Source organism: Salmo salar, chromosome 26 (assembly GCF_965601325.2).
Source record: "Salmo salar chromosome 26, fSalSal1, whole genome shotgun sequence".
Lineage (NCBI taxonomy): Eukaryota > Metazoa > Chordata > Actinopteri > Salmoniformes > Salmonidae > Salmo > Salmo salar.
In genome coordinates, this window is record NC_138316.1 from 36,044,558 (window position 1) to 36,067,619 (window position 23,062).

Here is a 23,062-nt window from a genome sequence, read left to right on the forward strand (position 1 = left end):
AGGAAAGGATAGGGGGTCGGTGGAGAGCGGGAAGGGGGGAAAGCGAGAGAGAGAGCGAAAGTGATTTATATGCAGAGAGAAAGAGAGAGAGAGCATTTCATCATTAGTATATTCACACACCAAGAAAGATATGAAGTCATCTAAAACACAGACTGACTGTGTCTAAACAGGTGTAGGGTGAACTTGCCCTTAGACACTGATCTTGGGTCAAATGAGCATTTTCCCCACTAATGGCTAAGGTGAGGATTGGGGAGTGGAAGTTGATCCTAGATCTGTACTTAGGGGAACTTCAGCCCAGAGCGTCTTAATAAAGGGTTCAGTTGTAAAGTTAATGCAGAGAGGAGGGAGTCCTCATTACAGCGCTGCCTTTCATCTTGCCTGTCATTTCTCTTCATTTAAATCACGTGGATTTTCCCTCTCTCCATCAGCATCAGAGAGGACATGTGCACACACACACATACCAATGAACGAACACACACACACACACACACACACACACACACACACACACACACCACACACACACACACACACACACACACACACACACACACACACACACACGCACACACACACGCACACACACACGCACACACACACACACACACGTCAGGGTGGAGTGAGATCAGAGAGGAAGGAGAGAGGAGAATGAGGTTCCTCCACCCGGCCCCGTAGTAATTACATAGGAGTTGTGGTGTCTGTGAAAGTCAGACCGCAGCCTCTTCATACAGTAACCATGATCAATATTTCATCACACAGCATTCGCTTGGCTCTGACTGTCGAGGATTCTGACTATGTGTTCACCATTAGAGGAGCTAACATTAAATGCAGAAAGAAAGCTGAATAGTTGATGACGGACTAATCGAAGTGAGCAGCGGCTGGCTGACAATGACTGTGTGCCGGGTGGTTCAGCCTAGCTCAAGTTTGAGAGGGAAATCATGGAACTAAATAATATTTACAAATCTCCCCTCCATCAGTCTGGAGACGTCCAGAGAGGAGGATGAGGAGAAAAGGAGCGTTCCTATAGAGAAGCTTTGTTTCTCCCCCTCTCTCCTGTGTTCCTCTCTCCTGTCCTCCTTTCTCTCCCCTCTCCTCGTACTAAAGTAAGAAAGAAGAGCCCCCCCACCTGTAGGACGTATCCTCGGATGTAGTCCTGTAGGGTCCAGTCCAATGCATTGAGGATCTGGATGACCTCCTCCTGTTTCAGGACACTGAACAGCCGGTCCAGCAGGATCTTTAGTCTGACCGGGATTGCCTGGGTCCCGTAGAGCATCAGGCTGCAGATGTCAAAGACCACGTTGGAGTGGACGATCTCCACCTGGCTGCCCTGGTACATGTGGTGCAGCTTCAGCTTGCTCAGAGCTGCAGGAAGACGGAGGGGTGGAGGACGCACAGGAGTGAGTAGAGAAAACACAGGCGAACCCACACACACACAGACATGAATATAGAAAACAGCCCCCCCCACACACAGACATGAATATAGAAAACAGCCCCCCCCCCACACACACAGACATGAATATAGAAAACAGCCCCCCCCCCACACACACAGACATGAATATAGAAAACAGCCCCCCCCACACACACAGACATGAATATAGAAAACAGCCCCCCCCCACACACAGACATGAATATAGAAAACAGCCCCCCCACACACACACAGACATGAATATAGAAAACAGCCCCCCCCACACACACACAGACATGAATATAGAAAACAGCCCCCCCCCCACACACAGACATGAATATAGAAAACAGCCCCCCCCCCACACACAGACATGAATATAGAAAACAGCCCCCCCCACACACAGATATGAATATAGAAAACAGCCCCCCCCCACACACAGACATGAATATAGAAAACAGCCCCCCCCCACACACAGACATGAATATAGAAAACAGCCCCCCCCACACACAGACATGAATATAGAAAACAGCCCCCCCCCCACACACAGACATGAATATAGAAAACAGCCCCCCCCACACACAGACATGAATATAGAAAACAGCCCCCCCCACACACAGACATGAATATAGAAAACAGCCCCCCCCACACACAGACATGAATATAGAAAACAGCCCCCCCCACACACAGACATGAATATAGAAAACAGCCCCCCCCCACACACAGACATGAATATAGAAAACAGCCCCCCCCCCACACACAGACATGAATATAGAAAACAGCCCCCCCCCACACACAGACATGAATATAGAAAACAGCCCCCCCCACACACAGATATGAATATAGAAAACAGCCCCCCCCCCACACACAGACATGAATATAGAAAACAGCCCCCCCCCCACACACAGACATGAATATAGAAAACAGCCCCCCCCCACACACACAGACATGAATATAGAAAACAGCCCCCCCCCCCCACACACACAGACATGAATATAGAAAACAGCCCCCCCCACACACACAGACATGAATATAGAAAACAGCCCCCCCCCACACACAGACATGAATATAGAAAACAGCCCCCCCCCCCCACACACACACAGACATGAATATAGAAAACAGCCCCCCCCACACACACAGACATGAATATAGAAAACAGCCCCCCCCCCACACACAGACATGAATATAGAAAACAGCCCCCCCCCACACACACAGACATGAATACAGAAAACAGCCCCCCCCACACACACAGACATGAATATAGAAAACAGCCCCCCCCCCACACACAGACATGAATATAGAAAACAGCCCCCCCCCCACACACAGACATGAATATAGAAAACAGCCCCCCCCCACACACACAGACATGAATATAGAAAACAGCCCCCCCCCCACACACAGACATGAATATAGAAAACAGCCCCCCCCCCACACACAGACATGAATATAGAAAACAGCCCCCCCCCCACACACAGACATGAATATAGAAAACAGCCCCCCCCCCACACACAGACATGAATATAGAAAACAGCCCCCCCCCCACACACAGACATGAATATAGAAAACAGCCCCCCCCCCACACACAGACATGAATATAGAAAACAGCCCCCCCCCCACACACAGACATGAATATAGAAAACAGCCCCCCCCCACACACACAGACATGAATATAGAAAACAGCCCCCCCCCCACACACACAGACATGAATATAGAAAACAGCCCCCCCCCCACACACACAGACATGAATATAGAAAACAGCCCCCCCCACACACACACAGACATGAATATAGAAAACAGCCCCCCCCACACACACAGACATGAATATAGAAAACAGCCCCCCCCCACACACAGACATGAATATAGAAAACAGCCCCCCCCCACACACACAGACATGAATATAGAAAACAGCCCCCCCCACACACACACAGACATGAATATAGAAAACAGCCCCCCCCACACACACAGACATGAATATAGAAAACAGCCCCCCCCCACACACAGATATGAATATAGAAAACAGCCCCCCCCCCCCCACACAGACATGAATATAGTAAACAGCCCCCCCCCACACACACAGACATGAATATAGAAAACAGCCCCCCCCCCACACACAGACAGGAATATAGAAAACAGACCCCCCCCACACACACAGACATGAATATAGAAAACAGCCCCCCCACACACACAGACATGAATACAGAAAACAGCCCCCCCCACACACAGACATGAATATAGAAAACAGCCCCCCCCCCACACACACAGACATGAATATAGAAAACAGCCCCCCCCCCACACACACAGACATGAATAATGACACACCTACCCCCCCACCCCCATTCCCACCCCCTGATAGAAATGTACACTGAGTAAAGTAACAATTGAATCTGTGCTTACCGTGCGCTACCCATCCATGCTTGCAGTGCTCACACAGTCTTTTCTTCAGTTTCCCAGGTTTGAAACTATCACAGGTACAGTTCACCAAGGTGCAGCAGATCGCCTGGCAGAGAGACACAGAAGTTCAGAAGGTCCAGAAACATTTAGAAGCTATATGAGGCAGGATTCGCAAATGGAATGATCGGAATACCTGGTGTTGGTAAAGTAGGGGTATAGCTTTAAAACACTGAAGTGCATTGTGGGTAACGTAGTAAGTTAACTTTTGCTTTTGATGCAAATGTGTGGAGGAGATGTAGGGAAACTGTGAGCCACGCTCTTTTTGCTCCATTAGCCTGCTATTTTATTTAGTCATTCAGACTACCTCACAAGTTTAATAAATGTCAACTACTTCAGTGGAATTCCAGACTAACTCGTCATTAGCAGCGGATAAGATCCCCAAATGGGGGAATTACCCCAGAGCATCTGTACATTTCTCTGGCCTTAGAGCTAGCAAGTGAAGGCTCCCCTGAGCCGTCCTGACTACGTTCTGGAGGTGAGGAAGTAAAGGCAACACTGGGTTCCATTATAGAGCCACACAGAACAAAATAAAACATTGTTAACTCAACTTTGATTTTCAAGTACCACTAACAACACACATTTCTGTTCAAGCTCCTCACTAGCACACCTGATTCAACAACTCAACTAATCATCACGTCCTTTAGTTAGTTGAATCAAGTGTGCTGGACTAGAACTGTTCAGGGTTCTTTCTCAACCAGAAGTTGCCAGTTGAGAAACACTGACATAAAACACAGCTCTACTCAGGAGAAAGGGAAAGTATAACAATAGATTAATCAGGAGAAGAAACCAATATGCAGTTTGATCACATGGATAACACTTCCTATCATTCACTTCTATAGTGAAATACACATTCAGCCACAACCAACGGAAACAGCTTCTCTTCCCACTTAGAGCTGAGGGAAACAGATCCACTATGTTTCACAGGGAGGGAGTTATCTTTTGTACATTAATAAATGCACAGCCTTACACCTCTCTCTCTTCTGGATGTATAGCTGCAGAGACAGAGATTGCCTGCAGTCATCTGTTCTCCCATTGTGAATAAATCATCCCTGCCCTGGGATGAGCAGTGCATGTGAGAGAGATCAGGCAAGCTTCTCACACTAACACACAGCAGTGCTGCGGGCCTGTTCTCCCCATGCAAGGATCATCTACAGCAGGCCTGCCCTGTTCTCCCCATGCTAGGATCATTATAGATCCAAGATGGCGTAGTAGTCAGACATCTTCGTCTTGTCGTGTCCCATGTATATATCTTTTTCTATATTTTTCTTCGCATATCCTTTTTTATATTTTTCTAAGCCTCAACTTCAAAATACTCTTCTGCAACCCACATCACCCAATGTGGTGTGGATCTGCATTTTCTAAAGTATTTTTCTTTACTTTGGAACTGGAATCCCCCAACAGAAGCTAGCCAGCTAACTTGCTACTAGCTAGTAGTCAGCTAACCACCGCTAGCGGTCATCAGCTAACCTTTAGCTCGGAAAACTCTCGCCAATTTGCACAACGCGATTCAAACCAGAGCATACCGGACCTATTTTCTCTCCATATCCCCAGATTCCTATCGCAAGCTCTGAACCTTTTCACCTGGATCATCGCAGCTAGCTAGCTGCAATCCGAGTGGCTACTCCCGGCTAACGTCTCTGTCCTGAAGCAAGCACCAATTAGCCTGGAGCTAACCCATGCTAGGTCCATCTCCTGACTAACTGAAGAGGTCCATCAGCCACTCTACAATACCTATTTTGCCAATTGGCCCGGACCCTTTTACTGCCGGAACGGAGGTCCTTCACAACTGGACCACCGACGTAATCTGCCCGAGGGGGTTATTCAACTGGCTCCTACGTCGCGACGTCCCCTGAATGCCCATCTGCTAGCCTGCTAGCCGCGGCCCGCTAGCTGTCTAGAGCATATCGGACTGTTAGCTGAATAGGTCCAGCGGCCAATTTCTTGGGCCACTATACCTATTTTGACAATTGTCTTGGACACCTTTTACTACAGAAAGCCCTGCTTATCCATCACAACTGGACAACCGACGTAATCTGCCTGAGGGTTTTTTTTTCCTTCTTTTTTTTCCCAACAGGCCCCTCCATCGCGACATCCCCTGAATGCCCATCTGCTAGCCTGCTAGCCGTGGCCCGCTAGCTGTCTAGAGCATATTGGACTGTTAGCTGAAGAGATCCATCGGACAATTTCTTGGGCCACTATACCTATTTTGCCAATTGGACTCAACCCCTTTGCTACACAGAACCCGAATACTCCATCACGACTGGTCTATTCGACGTAACTGCATGTGGAGGCTATAACAGACTGCCTCCATCGCAACGTCCATCTAAGGCCATTCTGCTAACTTGCTATCCCCGGCCTGCTAGCTGTCTGAATTGCTGTGTCTCCAGCCAGCCTAACTGCTCACTGGACTCCTATGATCACTCGGCAACGAATGCCTCTCCCTAATGTCAATATGCCTTGTCCATTGCGTTCTGGTTAGTGATTATTGTCTTATTTCACTGTAGAGCCTCTAGCCCTGCTCAATATGGCTTAGCCAACCCTTTAGTTCCACCTCCCACACATGCGGTGACATCAGCTGGTTTAAATGTTTCTAGAGACAATATCTCTGTCATCATCACACAATGCCTAGGTTTACCTCCAATGTATTCACATCCTACCATACATTTGTCTGTACATTTTGCCTTGAATCTATTCTATCGCGCCCATAAACCTGCTCCTTTTACTCTGTGTTCCGAACGTACTAGACGACCAGTTCTTATAGCCTTTAGCCATACCCTTATCCTACTTCTCCTCTGTTCCTTAAATGATGTGGAGGTTAATCCAGGCCCTGCAGTGCCTAGCTCCACTCCTATTCCCCAGGTGCTCTCATTTGTTGACTTCTATAATCATAAAAGCCTTGGTTCCATGCATGTTACCATTAGAAGCCTCCTCAAGTTTGTTTTAGTTACTGCTTTAGCACACTCTGCCAACCCGGATGTCCTAGCGGTGTCTGAATCCTGGCTTAGGAAGACCACCAAAAACCCTGAAATTTCCATCCCTAACTATAAAATTTTCCGACAACATAGAACTGCCAAAGGGGACGGAGTTACAATCTACTGCAGAGATAGCCTGCAAAGTTCTGTCTTACTATCCAGGTCTGTACCCAAACAATTAGAGCTTCTACTTTTTAAAATCCACCTTTCCTGAAACAAGTCTCTCACCGTTGCCGCTTGCTATAGACCACCCTCTGCCCCCAGCTGTGCCCTGGACATCATATGTGAATTTATTGTCCCCCATCTATCTTCAGAGCTCGTGCTGCTTGGTGACCTAAACTGGGACATGCTTAACACCCCGGCCATCCTACAATCTAAGCTTGATGCCCTCAATCTTACACAAATTATCAATGAACCTACCAGGTTCAACCCCAAATCCGTAAACACGGGCACCCTCATAGATATCATCCTAACCAACTTTCCCTCCAAATACACCTCTGCTGTTTTCAACCAAGATCTCAGCGATCACTGCCTCATTGCCTGCATCTGTAATGAGTCTGCGGTCAAACGACCACCCCTCATCACAGTCAAACACTCCCTAAAATACTTCAGCGAACAGGCCTTTCTAATCAACCTGGCCCGGGTATCCTGGAAGGATATTGACCTCATCCTGTCAGTAGAGGATGCCTGGTTATTCTTTAAAAGTGAGCATGCCTTTTAAGCATGCCTCAATCAAAAAATGTTGAACTAAGAACAGATATAGCCCTTGCTTCACTCCAGACCTGACTGCCCTTGACCAGCACAAAAACATCCTGTGGCGTACTGCGTTAGCATCGAATAGCCATTTTCAGGGAAGTTAGGAAACAATATACACAGGTAGTTAGGAATGCAAAGGCTAGCTTTTTCAAACAGAAATTTGCATCCTGTAGCACAAACTCAAAAACGTTCTGGGACACTGTAAAGTCCATGGAGAATAAAAGCACCTCCTCCCAGCTGCCCACTGCACTGAGGCTAGGAAACATTGTCACCACCGATAAATCCACTATAATTGAGAATTTCAATAAGCATTTTTCTACGGCTGGCCATGATTTCCACCTGGCTACCCCTACCTCGGTAAACTGCCCTGCAGCCCCCACAGCAACTCGCCCAAGCCTCCCCCATTTCTCCTTCACTCAAATCCAGATAGCTGATGTTCTGAAAGAGCTGCAAAATCTGGACCCCTACAAATCAGCCAGGCTAGACAATCTGGACCCTCTCTTTCTAAAATGATCTGCAGAAATTGTTGTAACCTCTCTTTCGTATCGTCTGAGATTCCCAAAGATTGGAAAGATGCCGCGATCATCCCCCTCTTCAAAGGGGGAGACACTCTAGACCCAAACTGCTACAGACCTATATCTATCCTACCCTGCCTTTCTAAGGTTCTTCGAAAGCCAAACAGATTACTGACCATTTCGAATCCCACCGTACCTTCTCCGCTATGCAATCTGGTTTCAGAGCTGGTCATGAGGGCACCTCAGCCACGCTCAAGGTCCTAAACGATATCATAACCTCCATCGATAAGAGACATTGCTGTGCAGCCGTATTCATTGACCTGGCCAAGGCTTTTGACTCTGTCAATCACCACATTCTTATCGGCAGACTCAACAGCCTTGGTTTCTCAAATGACTGCCTCGCCTGGTTCACCAACTACTTCTCTGATAGAGTTCAGTGTGTCAAATCGAAGGGCCTGTTGTCCGGACCTCTGGCAGTCTCTATGGGGGTGCCACAGGGTTCAATTCTCAGGCTGTATACATCAATGCTTTTGCTGCTGGTGATTCTCTGATCCACCTCTACGCAGACGACACCATTCTGTATACTTTTGGCCCTTCTTCGGACACTGTTAACTAACCTCCAGACGAGCTTCAATGCCATACAACTCTCCTTCCGTGGCCTCCAACTGCTCTTAAATGCAAGTTAAACTAAATGCATGCTCTAATACCGATCGCTGCCCGCACCGGCCCGCCCGTCCAGCATCACTACTCTGGATGGTTCTGACTTAGAATATGTGGACAACTACAAATACCTAGGTGTCTGGTTAGACTGTAAACTCTCCTTCCAGACTCACATTAAGCATCTCCAATCCAAAATTAAATCTAGAATCGGCTTCCTATTTCGCAACAAAGCATCCTTCACTCATGCTGCCAAACATACCCTCGTAAAACTGACTATCCTACCGATCCTCGACTTCGGCGATGTCGTCTACAAAATAGCCTCCAACACGCTACTCAACAGATTGGATGCAGTCTATCACAATGCCATCCGTTTTGTCACCAAAGCCCCATATACTACCCACCCCTGCGACCTGTACGCTCTCGTTGACTGGCCCTCGCGTCATACTCGTTGCCAAACCCACTGGCTCCAGGTCATCTACAAGTATTTGCTAGGTAAAGCCTCGCCTTATCTCAGCTCACTTGTCACCATAGCAGCACCCACCCATAGCACGCGCTCCAGCAGGTATATCTCACTAGTCACCCCCAAAGCCAATTCCTACTTTGGTCGCCTTTCCTTCCAGTTCTTTGCTGCCAATGACTGGAATGAACTGCAAAAATCACTGAAGCTGGAGACTCATATCTCCCTCACTAGCTTTAAGCACCAGCTGTCAGAGCAGCTAACAGATCACTGCACCTGTACATAGCCCATCTGTACATAGCCCATCCAATCTACCTCATCCCCATACGGTACTTATTTATCATGCTCCTTTGCACCTCAGTATCTCTACTTGCACATTCATCTTCTGCACATCTATTCACTCCAGTGTTTAATTGGTATATTTTAATTACTTCGCCACTATGGCCTATTTATTGCCTTACCTCCCTTATCTTACCTCATTTGCACACACTGTATATGGACTTTTTTTTACTGTATTATTGACTGTATGTTTGTTTATTCCATCTGTAACTCTGTGTTGTTGTATGTGTCGAACTGCTTTGCTTTATCTTGGCCAGGTCGCAGTTGTAAATGAGAACTTGTTCTCAACTAGCCTACCTGGTTAAATAAAGGAAAAACATTAAAAAAAAAAAATTAAATATACAGCAGGCCTGCCATGTTCGCCCCATGTTAGGATCATCTACAACAGGCCTGCCCTGTTCTCCCCATGCCAGGATAATCTACAGCAGGCGTGCCCTGTTCTCCCCATGCCAGGATAATCTACAGCAGGCTTGCCATGTTCTCCCCATGCTATGATCATCTACAGCAGGCCTGCCCTGTTCTCCCCATGTTAGGATAATCTACAGCAGGCCTGCCCTGTTTGCCCCATGTTAGGATCATCTACAACAGGCCTGCCCTGTTCTCCCCATGCCAGGATAATCTACAGCAGGCTTGCCATGTTCTCCCCATGCCAGGATCATCTACAGCAGGCCTGCCCTGTTCTCCCCACTGCCTCCACCGCCCGCCCCCCATCATCTACAGCACCAAAGAGGTGTCCTCCACACCTGGCCCACCAACTCCATGTCAGCCACTCCATGTCAGTGTAAAGGCCATAAGACCCTTTACACAACACAAAGATGATGCCTCTGTCTCTGGTTGTGGCCCAAATGGCACCATATTCCCTTTATAGTGCACTACTTTTGACCAGGGCCCATTGGAAATAAGGTGTAATTTGGGATGCAACCTCTGTTTCCCACTAATGGTCCTTATCTCTCAGGACAAGCACTCAGCAGCGAGTGTGTGTGTGTGAGAGATTCTAGTCACTGATGCTACTAGTGCTGTTGCCCTGTGTGTGTGTACAGTGTGTGATGATATCTGATGCTTTGTGTTTCCTGCTCGCTGTACAGTGCTGTGTTAAGTGGTTGGGGTGAGAGAGAGCAGTAGAGTGACTGGGCTGAAACAGAGCTCTCCAGACCACCACTACACAACACTGAGTCAATCACAGCTCTCCAGACCACCACTACACAACACTGAGTCAATCACAGCTCTCCAGACCACCACTACACAACACTGAGTCAATCACAGCTCTCCAGACCACCACTACACAACACTGAGTCAATCACAGCTCTCCAGACCACCACTACACAACACTGAGTCAATCACAGCTCTCCAGACCACCACTACACAACACTGAGTCAATCACAGCTCTCCAGACCACCACTACACAACACTGAGTCAATCACAGCTCTCCAGACCACCACTACACAACACTGAGTCAATCACAGCTCTCCAGACCAGAGTCAATCAGAGGCCCAAAACAACACTTCACACACTTTCATTCTCTGAACGAAGCATATTGTATTCCAGGGTTCTAGGGTTCCAGGGTTTTATATACAAAAGTGTGTGTGTGTGTGTGTGTGTGTGTGTACGTGCTTGTGTTGATGCTCATTAGATTGCGTTGAGAAGTTATTGTGAAAGTGATTAATTAGATTCTGTTTCACCTGACAGGAAGAATCAACATTTTATGTGTCAGAAAATAAGAGTATAAATCACAACAACAAACAGGGTTTCCGTAACATCAACAAGAACAGTATGCATGCCATTTACCACTAGCCGATGACTAACTAGCATCCCTTGAGAAGTCATCAGATTTGTGATCAAAGCAACTTGTGTTAGCACTACATGCTACCCCCCCGTGCTGCGCTAGCACCCTCTCTCTCTCTCTCTCTCTCTCTCCTGCCATCTATAATATATCAACAGCATGTGTTAGCATACATGAGTAGCATGCTTAATGGTTAGCAATTACTGCTGCTGTAGCACTAACCCCCTCAACGGGGGGGAGGAGGAGACTCTCTCTCTCTCTCAGTTAATCACACAGTCAACTCCTCCCACTGGTTTGTTAGCTGGATCTCTCTCTCTCTCGTTAGCAGGGCAGGGTTCCATTCCAAAAATATGTCCCCTTGTTCTCTTCCCTTCGGTCTGACAGGACAGGATATGCTAGAGTAAAATGGAGGAAACCGGGTAAAACATGCTTGAACTACTCAGTTATTTCAGATGTACAACGGGGAGTGAACATGGACAGATGGGAGACCACAACTTTCTGGAATGAAATACAGCCAATTAACGCTCCAATGCATCCTTCCTGTTATCTGTCCTCTTTCCATTTCTTTCCTTCTGTCTCTGTCTTTTATCGTCTCCTCCATCTCCCTCTCCTCCGTCTCCCTCTCCTCCCTCTCCCTCTCCTCCGTCGCCGTCTCCCTCTCCCCCCTCTCTCCATCTCCCTCTCCTCCCTCTCTCCGTCTCCCTCTCCTCCCTCTCTCCGTCTCCCTCTCCCCGTCCCTCTCTCCCTCTCCGCCTCCTCTGTCGCCGTCTCCCTCTCCCCCGTCTCCCTCTCCTCCTCAGTCTCCCTCGTCTCCCCCGTCTCCCTCTCCCTCTCCTCCGTCTCCATCTCCTCATCTCCTCTCCTCCTCATCTTCAGCTGATCTTCTCCTGTGGGACTGAGGTGATGTGGAAGAAACTCTTGGTCACCTCCGACCACCATAATCCCATCATTACAGGGCCCAACCAACACGGCCCAATTACACTAATCCCATCACACACAGGCACACACACACACTCTTATGTGCTCGCACACACTCAAATGAACGAAGGCACGCCTGCACACACACAAAGACAGACAACTGCACAGACACAAATGTGCACACACACACACACACACAGACACATAGCCCTTTGATGTTTCCTCTAGTGTACAACTCAATCTGTTCCTCTGGACAATCAAAGGACACACACACTTGTGCACACACACAGAAGCACACACAGCAGGCATTGCGGCGCTCAGTCCTCCCTGTCGTTCGTTTGTCTTAATTAGCTATTCATTTTATCATTAGTCCCTGAGATTAAGAAAAAAAAATGTAACTTTCACAGAACACCGCTGGGCTGGCTAAGTCTGCTGCTGTGACCATGACCGAACAGACAGACAGACCAGCGCTGGGCTGGCTAAGTCTGCTGCTGTGACCATGACCGAACAGACAGACAGACCAGCGCTGGGCTGGCTAAGTCTGCTGCTGTGACCATGACCGAACGGACAGACAGACCAGCGCTGGGCTGGCTAAGTCTGCTGCTGTGACCATGACCGAATGGACAGACAGACCACCGCTGGGCTGGCTAAGTCTGCTGCTGTGACCATGACCGAATGGACAGACAGACCACCGCTGGGCTGGCTAAGTCTGCTGCCGTGACCATGACCGAACGGAATAACAGACGGACAGACGGAGTTAATGAGTTGTTAGATCAAGGCTGATCAAGGGTGATATAGTCATTGAACACAGATGCCTCTATTATTCTTAAATGGAAGATGATTGGAACCACCAAGACTCTTCCTAGAGCTGGCCGCCCAACCAAACTGAACTATCGGGGGAAAGGGCCTTGGTCAGGGAGGTGACCAAGAACCTGATGGTCACCCTGACAGCGCTCTAGAGTTCCTCTGTGGAGATGGGAGAAACTTCCAGAAGAACAACCATCTCTGCAGCACTCCACCAATCAGGCCTTTATGGTAGAGTGGCCAGACAGAAGTCACTCCACAGTAAAAGGCACCTGACAGGTTGCTTGGAGTTTCCCAAAAGGCACCTAAAGACTCTCAGACCACGAGAAACAAGATTCTCTGGATAAAACCAAGATTGAACTCTTTGGCCTGGATGCCAAGTGTCACGTCTGGAAGAAACCTGGCACCATCCCTACGGTGAAGCACGGTGGTGGCAGCATCATGCTGTGGGGATGTTTTTCAGTGGCAGGGATTGGGAGACTAGTCAGGATTGAGGCAGAGATGATTGGAGCAAAGTACAGACAGATCCTTGATGAAAACCTGCTACAGAGCCCTCAGGACCTCAGACGGGGGCGAAGGTTTGTCTTCCAACAGGACAACGACCTTAAGCACACAGACAATGCAGGAGTGGCGTCGGGAATAAGTCTCTGAATTTCCTTGAATGGCCCAGCCAGAGCCTGGACTTGAACCTGATCAACCATCTCTGGAGAGACCTGAACATAGCTGTGCAGCGATGCTCCCCATCCAACCTGACAGAGCTAGAGAGGATCTGCAGAGAAGAATGGTGTGGGCCACTCGTCATACCAAAGAAGACTCAATGCTGTTATCGCTGCAAAGGTGCTTCAACAAAGTACTGAGTAAAGGGTCTGAATACTTATGTAAATGTGAAAATTCAGTTTTTTTATTTGGATAAAATTAGCAAACATTTCTATAAACCTGTTTTTACTTTGTCATTATGGGGTATTAATTCAGACCTATGCAGGCCAGAGTGTTAAATCCTCCAGTATGTCAGTTATTCACTATATTCAGACCCATGCAGGCCAGAGTGTTAAATCCTCCAGTATGTCAGTTATTCACTATATTCAGACCCATGCAGGCCAGAGTGTTAAATCATCCAGTATGTCAGTTATTCACTATATTCATTGTCTGGGAGTTCAGGGTCTATGTCCCTAGTGGAACCTTATTCCTAATGTAGTGCACAGGGCCCTGTTCAAAAGTAGAGCTCGATCTAGGGCCCTGTTCAAAAGTAGTGCACGATCTAGGGACTCAGAAATGGTCTCCAGTCACTTCTGCGTCACAGCCATAACATCCCTGACAAACATTTAAATTGTTCCTCTCCGGCTCGTAAAATAAATCCTGCCATATGTCCATAATATCCACACTGGTTTGGTTTATAGAGTCAACAGCAGTCAGTGGTTCAGAGCAAGACGGGAGGGAAGGGAACAGCTGGGGGGTGTGACAGTGTGTATTGACTGGGCCACGTTGGAATCATTTAGTGGAAAGCAAATCAATTAGGAGAGGATTGGTGCAGATTGCCACACAATGTGAAACTAGCTGTGCCTGTGCCAAGATGGTAAAGACTGGAATGGGATAAGAAATTCAACTGGCTGGCAAGGAACTGAGTGTACTAAACATTAGGAACTTTCTTGATATTGAGTTGCACCACTTTTTGCCCTCAGAACAACCTCAATTCCTTTGTGTGGTGGACCATTCATGATACACACGGGAAACTGTTGAGCGTAAAAAAATCCAGCAGCGCTGTAGATCTTGACACACTCAAACCGGTGCGCCTGGCACCTACTACCATACCCTGTTCAAAGGCACTTCTTTAACCTGTCTCCTTCCCTTCATCTACACTGATTGAAGCGACATCAATAAGGGATCATACTGTAGCTTTTACCTGGTCAGTCTGTCATAGAAAGAGCAGTGTTCCTAATGTTTTGTACACTCAGTATATGTATGTAGTATATTTATGGAGGATCTCTCTCTCCCTCTCTCATTTCAAAAGTGATAATGCACACAGACCTAATGCCCCTTGTTGACCTTATTTATTTTTTATCTCAAATGTGCAGAATTGTTTTTAAAGTTACAAGTAAACATGAAACAACCTATATGTGTTCAGTAATAGAAATGCAGAGAGTATTAGGCAAAAACAATTAAGCAAAACTACTGCTAAAAATGAGTGTAATATTTCTGTTCAAATCTCTTCATATCATTTAATGCTTGACACCATAAAAAAATGGATAAACCACCACCTATCTGCATTAAATAAGACACACTTTTAATTTGAAAGAAATTTATTCAGATAAGATAGAAACATTGTTCTAATCTATCACGTTTATTTATACGGTGCAAAATAATCTATAAAAACTCAAGATATAGCACAGTGAAACCATCTGTAACAAACACTGACACACATTTTCCTCATATCTTCATTCCAGGCCAAAACTGCAGCCAAAATACAGAGCAGCCTGGTAGTACCAGGAACTAAGAAAGTCCTGCAGAATTCCTCTAATAAAACCACACAGACTAGCACGGAGCAGCTACAGGAAATAGGATTTAGGAATACAGCAGTCTAGGAGGTCGCTGCGTGTAAAAAAAAAACTACCTGCAGCATTAAAACAAGTTGTCAAAATCCAGGAGCTAAAACCAGAAGCTAAAACCAGGAGCTAAAACCAGGAGCTAAAACCAGGAGCTAATGGTTCACAGACAGAGGACTTCCTGCTTCTGAACATCTCAGTGTGTGTGAGTGTGTGTTACACATGCACAGAACATGGCCACATTCATAAATCATACGCCACTGAAACACATGTACGGCTGTGTGGCAGTTATAACGCTAAGCTAATTGATGACAAGTGTTGAGCTACTTAAAACAGACTGATATAAAGCTGTTATGTATGTAACACGACCCAGTGTGAACTTGAACACGAACGTCATCCCCTCTAAAATAAAAATAGCAGTAGTATTTCCGTGGAGTGTTTTTAAAGGAATGACCCTATATCACAAAGTGACTGGGAAAACTGGGAAAGTCACCCAGTTAAAGGACATCTCCTAGACATGTTCACCAGCCATTCTATCTGACACACAACTCACTTGGTACAAAATCCAATAGCCCCATTTAAAAAAAGAATTATAATAATAAAAAACATATATTTTTTTTTTTACAGGATTCTGCTGTAAAAATAGGTTCAAAGATGAAAAGTGAGAGTTTGAACTCCTGTCCTGAGAGTGAAATGCGAGAGCAAAGCATGAGAAGCTAAGGCTCTGCTTGTGCAAGTAGTGACAGGCTGTGCTTTAGCCTATTACGAGTCAATGGAGACCAAAGACAGCGTGAAAAACTCATTATTCCTCCTAATTCAGCAGTCAATCACAGAGCAAACACACACACACACACACACACACACACACACACACACACACACACACACACACACACACACACACACACACACACACACACAGCCAGTTTCAACACAATACCTGAAAACAAAAAGTTACCTGAATCTCCATGAAAAGTGGGTTAGTCTCGTCTACGTAAAAAACACAAATCACAGATGAAGAAAAAGAAAAGCCACAACTTTTATTACTGGCTCCCCAGCAGTTCTAGCCACCCGTTAGAGGAGAGGAGAGAGAGACAGCGAGAGAGAGAGAGAGAGAGAGAGAGAGAGAGAGAGAGAGAGCGAGCGAGCGAGGGAGTGTATAGTAAATGAGAGGAACATGTTAGTACACTGCGTCGGAGAGAGTTTAGCTCCCAGCTACGCTCTGATTAATATCATATCTCCCCTCTCTCTCTCGCCTGCCTCTTGACAATCTTGTCACATCTGGCTGACAAATCCTCACAAGCCTCTCGGTGGCAGCGCAGGGCTGGGGTGGAGAGGGGCTCAAGGGGGCTATAGGAGGGGGGAGGCTGGGGCGCAGAGGGGCGGATCACGCCCTGGGACTGGCTGGAGGGGGTGCAGGCTGCAGCAGAAGCCCCTCGCTGACGGACCATCATGAAGCTAATGAAGCTGACTGGGCTGGCAGGCTGCAACCGCTGCACACACACACACACACACAGCAGCCCCGCTCAGAGGAGCCCAGCCCTGCTCTGTTCTGCCCCGGGGCCCTACAGCACAGACACACACTCACACCCAGAGAGAGCGAGAGAGAGAGCGCGAGAAAGCGAGAGAGAGAGTTAAGGAGAATGGGAACCAAGGGAAGAGAGGGAGAAAGAAATAAGAGTATGAGAGACAAAGAAGGAATAGAGAGAGAGAGAGAGAGAGAGAGAGAGAGATACAGAGAGAGAAAGAGAAACAGAGAGAGACACAGAGAGAGACACAGAGAGAGAAACACAGAGAAAGAGTGAGAAATAGAGAGACAGAGAGACACAGAGAGAGACAGAGAGAAAGAGACACACGGAGAGAGGGAGAGATACAAAGAGAGAGAGTCACATTATCATCCCACTCAGTTCAGAGGGTGAGGTGGAGCCAGTTCAGAGAGAGATAAGTCAACAGCCAGCTCACTAACACAGAACCAGAAATCTGATTTCAATGGTTCCACTGAACATGTCAAGGAAACAAAAGGCATTTTCAAATACCATGGAGAGTAACTTGGTTGGTCTTGTTTTGTAATGATTAGATATGAACTCTGTTTAGAAACTATGTCTGTTTGCATACATGCCTTATTAATGCACATCCAAACATCTTATTCTGTAGACTGGAAGCATCTACCTGTGTCTACCTGGTAGTTGTACAGTATTCAGCAGTTTTATTCAAGCACATTAATTTGATGTTTTTTATTATTTATTTTACCTTTATTTAAACAGGGAGTCACCATTGAGACCAGGGTCTCTTTCACAAGGGAGCCCCGTATATACAATTCATAAGACACAATCAAATCAAAATCAGATACAATGTAAAACAAGTCATTAACATAGAGCACAACACAAATATTCAAGAAAAACAGTTACATTCCTCAGTATGAATATTCAATATTTTCAATTGCCTGAGTAGCACCAGAACATTGTAATATATTTTGTACTTGGTTCCAGCAATGAGGTGCTTTAAAACTAAAAGCGGATTTACCGAATTCGGTGGAGACCCGAGGAACCTCAACAGTTCACCAACTCTGTATCTCATGTTTTATACTTTAAAAACAAAGTTAGGTAAGTTGGAAGCTTGTGCACGAAACCTTTCTAAACAAAAAGAGAGTAATGACGTGCTCTAGGGGACTTTAATGAGGAGCAGCCAACCTTTTGATACAGGATGCAGTGGCGAGTATTAAAACTGTCACCTGTAATCAAAAATGGTATATGCTTCTATGTCGCGGCTTCAATATCATTTAGAGCAGTGATGTTTTTAATGAATAACCCATTCTTCTCTATTTAAAGTAATGTCAAACATTTCTAACAGCCAAAGGATTCTCATAGCTTTTGTGTCCTGAGTGAGTCGTATTATTAAGTTATTTTCCTCGATTTACATCAGATATGACAGGTAAAAAACTGTTACCAAAACAGGTAAATGAAAGGACGTGCCACTGTAATTGCTATGTAAATGTGGTAGCACTTAACTGTCACTTTACAAGTTGATCTAATACATTTGTTGTATAATTATGCTAGTAACAACTATGTGTTAATAACATGTTTTAGACATGTTTTATAACAAAAACGGCTCATGTTCAACAGAACACTGTACCAGTTGCAGCAACATGCTGAATTCTGGGTACAACATACATTTGAATATTAAAATGAGAAATTTTAACATAAATACAATAAACAGGCCAAAAAAATTATGTTAATCACAAAGAACTGTGGTAATGATACAATGCTGTTACTGTACAAACCAGTCTTGGATCAGGTGGGACATATTTTGTGTTAAAGAAGTCTATTGGAGAGTTAATTCTCGATCACAAAAACAACGAGGAGATAAAAAAAACACTAAGCAAGGCCATGTGAGTCAATAACAAAGATGGTTTTAAATCTGCCGAGAAGCTTGAAGGACCTCTGTTTTCAGTTCTATATTCACCTGAAAGAAGTTAATATAATCAAGATTCTATTAAATACCTGTCACCTAGATTTAAAAGGTCAGAACACAACACACACACACACACACTCTGCAGAACAAGATGTGGTTGTGGTGTGTTGTTCACACCGACAAACACAGAGAGATAGAGAGAAAGAGAGTAAGTGTTTGCTCCTAACAGCACCACACAGACACTTGTGCTAATTGTTACATTATGGCTGCAACAAAACATTAGGCTGCTCTTAAATTACATTCCACTAGTGAGTGGCCAGAAGCCAGCACACATAGAGAGGCAGACGGGGCTAAAGCAAGCATGCCTAAGCAGTCTTCTATACAGGGCTACACAGCAACAGACTGAGCATGCCTTAGCAGTCTTCTATACAGGGCTACACAGCAACAGACTGAGCATGCCTTAGCAGTCTTCTATACAGGGCTACACAGCAACAGACTGAGCATGCCTTAGCAGTCTTCTATACAGGGCTACACAGCAACAGACTGAGCATGCCTTAGCAGTCTTCTATACAGGGCTACACAGCAACAGACTGAGCATGCCTTAGCAGTCTTCTATACAGGGCTACACAGCAGCAGACTGAGCATGCCTTAGCAGTCTTCTATACAGGGCTACACAGCAACAGACTGAGCATGCCTTAGCAGTCTTCTATACAAGGCTACACAGCAACAGACTGAGCATGCCTTAGCAGTCTTCTATACAAGGCTACACAGCAACAGACTGAGCATGCCTTAGCAGTCTTCTATACAAGGCTACACAGCAACAGACTGAGCATGCCTTAGCAGTCTTCTATACAGGGCTACACAGCAACAGACTGAGCATGCCTTGGCAGTCTTCTATACAAGGCTACACAGCAACAGACTGAGCATGCCTTAGCAGTCTTCTATACAAGGCTACACAGCAACAGACTGAGCATGCCTTAGCAGTCTTCTATACAAGGCTACACAGCAACAGACTGAGCATGCCTTGGCAGTCTTCTATACAAGGCTACACAGCAACAGACTGAGCATGCCTTGGCAGTCATTCTTCTATACAGGGCTACACAGGAACAGACTGAGGGAGAGAGAGTGCTGGGAAACTCACAGTAGTAATGAAACAAATGACAGGACCACTAAATAAACCCTCCACTGGAATAGACCAAATTCCAAGCAGCACCCAGTTAGAATAGATCAGAATGGAAACGTCTGTATAAACCAGCACTAACTTGGAAAGGAATAGAAGCATCTGTATAAATCAGCAATTCATTCAAATGGAACAGAATAGCTTAGACAAATACACACAGGTCCCGTGTGGCTTAGTTGCGGGTTGTGGGTTCGATTCCAACGGGGGACCAGTATGAAAATGTACGAAAATGTATGCACTCACTACTGTAAGTTGGTCTGGGTAAGAGCATCTGCTAAATGACTAAAATGTAAAATTGAGTTTGAATAGAATAGAACCATGTGGATAACTAGCCCTGAGTTGGAATATAATAGAAACATGTGGATAACTAGCCCTGAGTTGGAATATAATAGAAACATGTGGATAACTAGCCCTGAGTTGGAATATAAGAGAAACATGTGGATAACTAGCCCTGAGTTGGAATATAATAGAACCATGTGGATAACTAGCCCTGAGTTGGAATTGAATTGAATATATAACAGAGGAGGGCCTGTAGTCATATTGTCAGGTTAAAACAACTTCCTGTCTGGTTGGCTGCTTTAAAGTTCCTCCTTTTGTTTTAAGGGAGTTGCCGCAGTAAGTAAGCAGCGTCTTATGGCAGGTAAGGACAACCTCTACCTCCCTCAGCAAGCATGGACACAGCCCGGCCAGGACGCATACATCAATCACCAAATGATTCACGTGGAAAAAAAGAGACGAGAAATGATCTAGAAGTTACTGAATGCAAACCAGGCGTATTCTGTGAATAAACATGAATAATGACGGCATCAGCAAACGCTGGGAAACGACAGCGCTACAACGATACATGTTTTTCTAATTTCTACCTCAGGAGCATGTAGCAAGATTTGGCGAAAGGAGAGAAAAGAGGAGAAGAATGTGGAAAAGAAATAAGACAAGATGTTTCTCACCTCAGCCATTGTCATTAGAGATAGGTTTCCAGGGTTACCGTGTAGTTTGCCATTCCCTGCGAGTCCTACAAAAGAACTGCCTCCAACTCTCCCGTCTGAACAAGTACTAACGCAAAAGAGCCATCACACGCCAGCACTCTGTCACACACACTCATACACACACTGTGACACACTGTCACACACATACACACACGCACAGAGACACACACACACACACACACACACACACACACTGTCCTCAACGCTCACACCACATAAAAAAAAACAATAAACGTACTACTCTTACACACACCTTTTTTCCACTCTCTCTTCCTATGTTGCTGAGGACTGTCTCTAAACTACTCAAGATGTGCTCTGTAGAGTGTGTGTGTAAGTGTGTGTGTTGAAACCGGGCACAGGGGATTGGAATGAGATCCTCCCACTCGGCATTCTCACCTCAGCTGCCTGCTCCCTCCCCAGCCAGCAGAGCAATCGCACAAACACACACACACACACACACTCCCACCCCCATAGTCACAGGGCAGCCCCCCTCACAGCTGGCTAGAAGAGGGCATGACACTCATCTTTCACAGAGATTTGATCAAAAGGAATCACAAAGGCTGGAGGCACTCCTAATGCAGTCAGGAGAGACTCTACCTCTCCCTCTCTCTTTCCTTTCCTCTCCCTCTCTCTCAGCCTGAGTAATGCTTTAAATCAATGCTGCCCCTCTCAGAGCAGAGAGCTCAGTCCAGCATGGTTGTGTGTGTTCACCTTAATGGAGCTCTGTGAACAGCCTCCATAACAAGTTGTGCCTTGTGCCGTCTGGAATGTGTCAGTCTCTGTGTTAAGTATTTCTTTAGGACAAAGTACATTCACAATACTTCTGAAACATTATTGTCCCTACTCACTGACACATTTCTTCACACACCTTTCTGACAGAACACAAGGTAGAATAACTCCAAGTATTGTTATGAAGTCTTAGTCAGTTATCAATGATACAATTGACTCGCATGCACACACAGACCTTTGTTTTGACAGCGTATTGGACCTTAAGTCCACCTTATTCAAGAACATGATCATCCAAATAAATGTGCAGGAGTAAATTTACCTTTGTGTGAATAATCAATTGCCTTTCTTTTTCCAATCATCATAATGATAAAAATAGGGACAAAATGTGTGTTCACTCATTCAGAAATGGTCCACAGTGACTGTTTCACATCAGTGTTTAGGGCTATTGTCTCATGGTGACACACTTAAACCATGTCAGAAAAAAATGCTAATGAAGCGTCGGACTGCTTCTTTTTTTGTTGCTTCAATTATGAGCCACTCACAGGGGTTAGAGGTCAGAGCACCCTGCAAAGTCTGCTATGAGCAGAGTAGCCTAATACTCTCTCTCTATCGCTCTCTCCTGTTTTTACACGTCTCTAATTCGCTCTTCCTCATTAACTCCTTCACCGTTTCAAATGTTCTCTCTCTCCTTTCTGTCTATCTCCTTTCATCTCTTTGTTCTCCTTTGCCAATGTATTTTATTTTACTTTGTCTCTCTGTCTGTGTCTCTCTGTCTCTCTCTCTCTCCCTCTCTCTGAGAAAGCTCTCTCTTCTGCAGATCTTAGCCATTAGGGGCGTCTGCTAATCCACAAATTACACAGCAAGTTTAAACAGGTATGCTGTTGCTGCGTCTGTCTGTGTGTCTGTGTGTGTGTGTGTGTGTGTGTGTGTCTGTGTGTCCTACCTGTGCTTTGTTAGCTACCAGTGGAGGAGAGGAGAGGGTTTCCACCAGGAAAATAAATCACTCAAATGCTAAACATCTCAGGCTGCATTTTTTTTTTTACAAGCATTAAGTATAAATCTAAGTATTTACAGAATTTGCAGAGAGCGTCTGGGACGGTAACTGATTAAACCTATCTAATAACCCTTGAAGTTGGATATTAACCCTCCATTACTTTCACAC

At 45.8% G+C, this 23,062-nt stretch overlaps 1 protein-coding gene across 1 annotated transcript in view; it reads right to left on the minus strand.

Annotated features, from left to right (window-relative positions):
* Nucleotides 1-21,531, minus strand: part of LOC106592271 (zinc finger protein basonuclin-1) — a 34,311-nt gene extending 12,780 nt beyond the window's left edge. Inside the window, exons 1-3 of the mRNA XM_045708605.2 lie at nucleotides 21,133-21,531; nucleotides 3,797-3,899; nucleotides 1,127-1,362 (exon numbers count right to left, since the gene is read on the minus strand). Coding sequence (XP_045564561.1) covers nucleotides 1,127-1,362; nucleotides 3,797-3,899; nucleotides 21,133-21,147 — 354 coding nt within the window. The 5' untranslated portion in view covers nucleotides 21,148-21,531. The remainder of the gene's footprint in view (nucleotides 1-1,126; nucleotides 1,363-3,796; nucleotides 3,900-21,132) is intronic.
* Nucleotides 21,532-23,062: the final 1,531 nt, after the last annotated feature.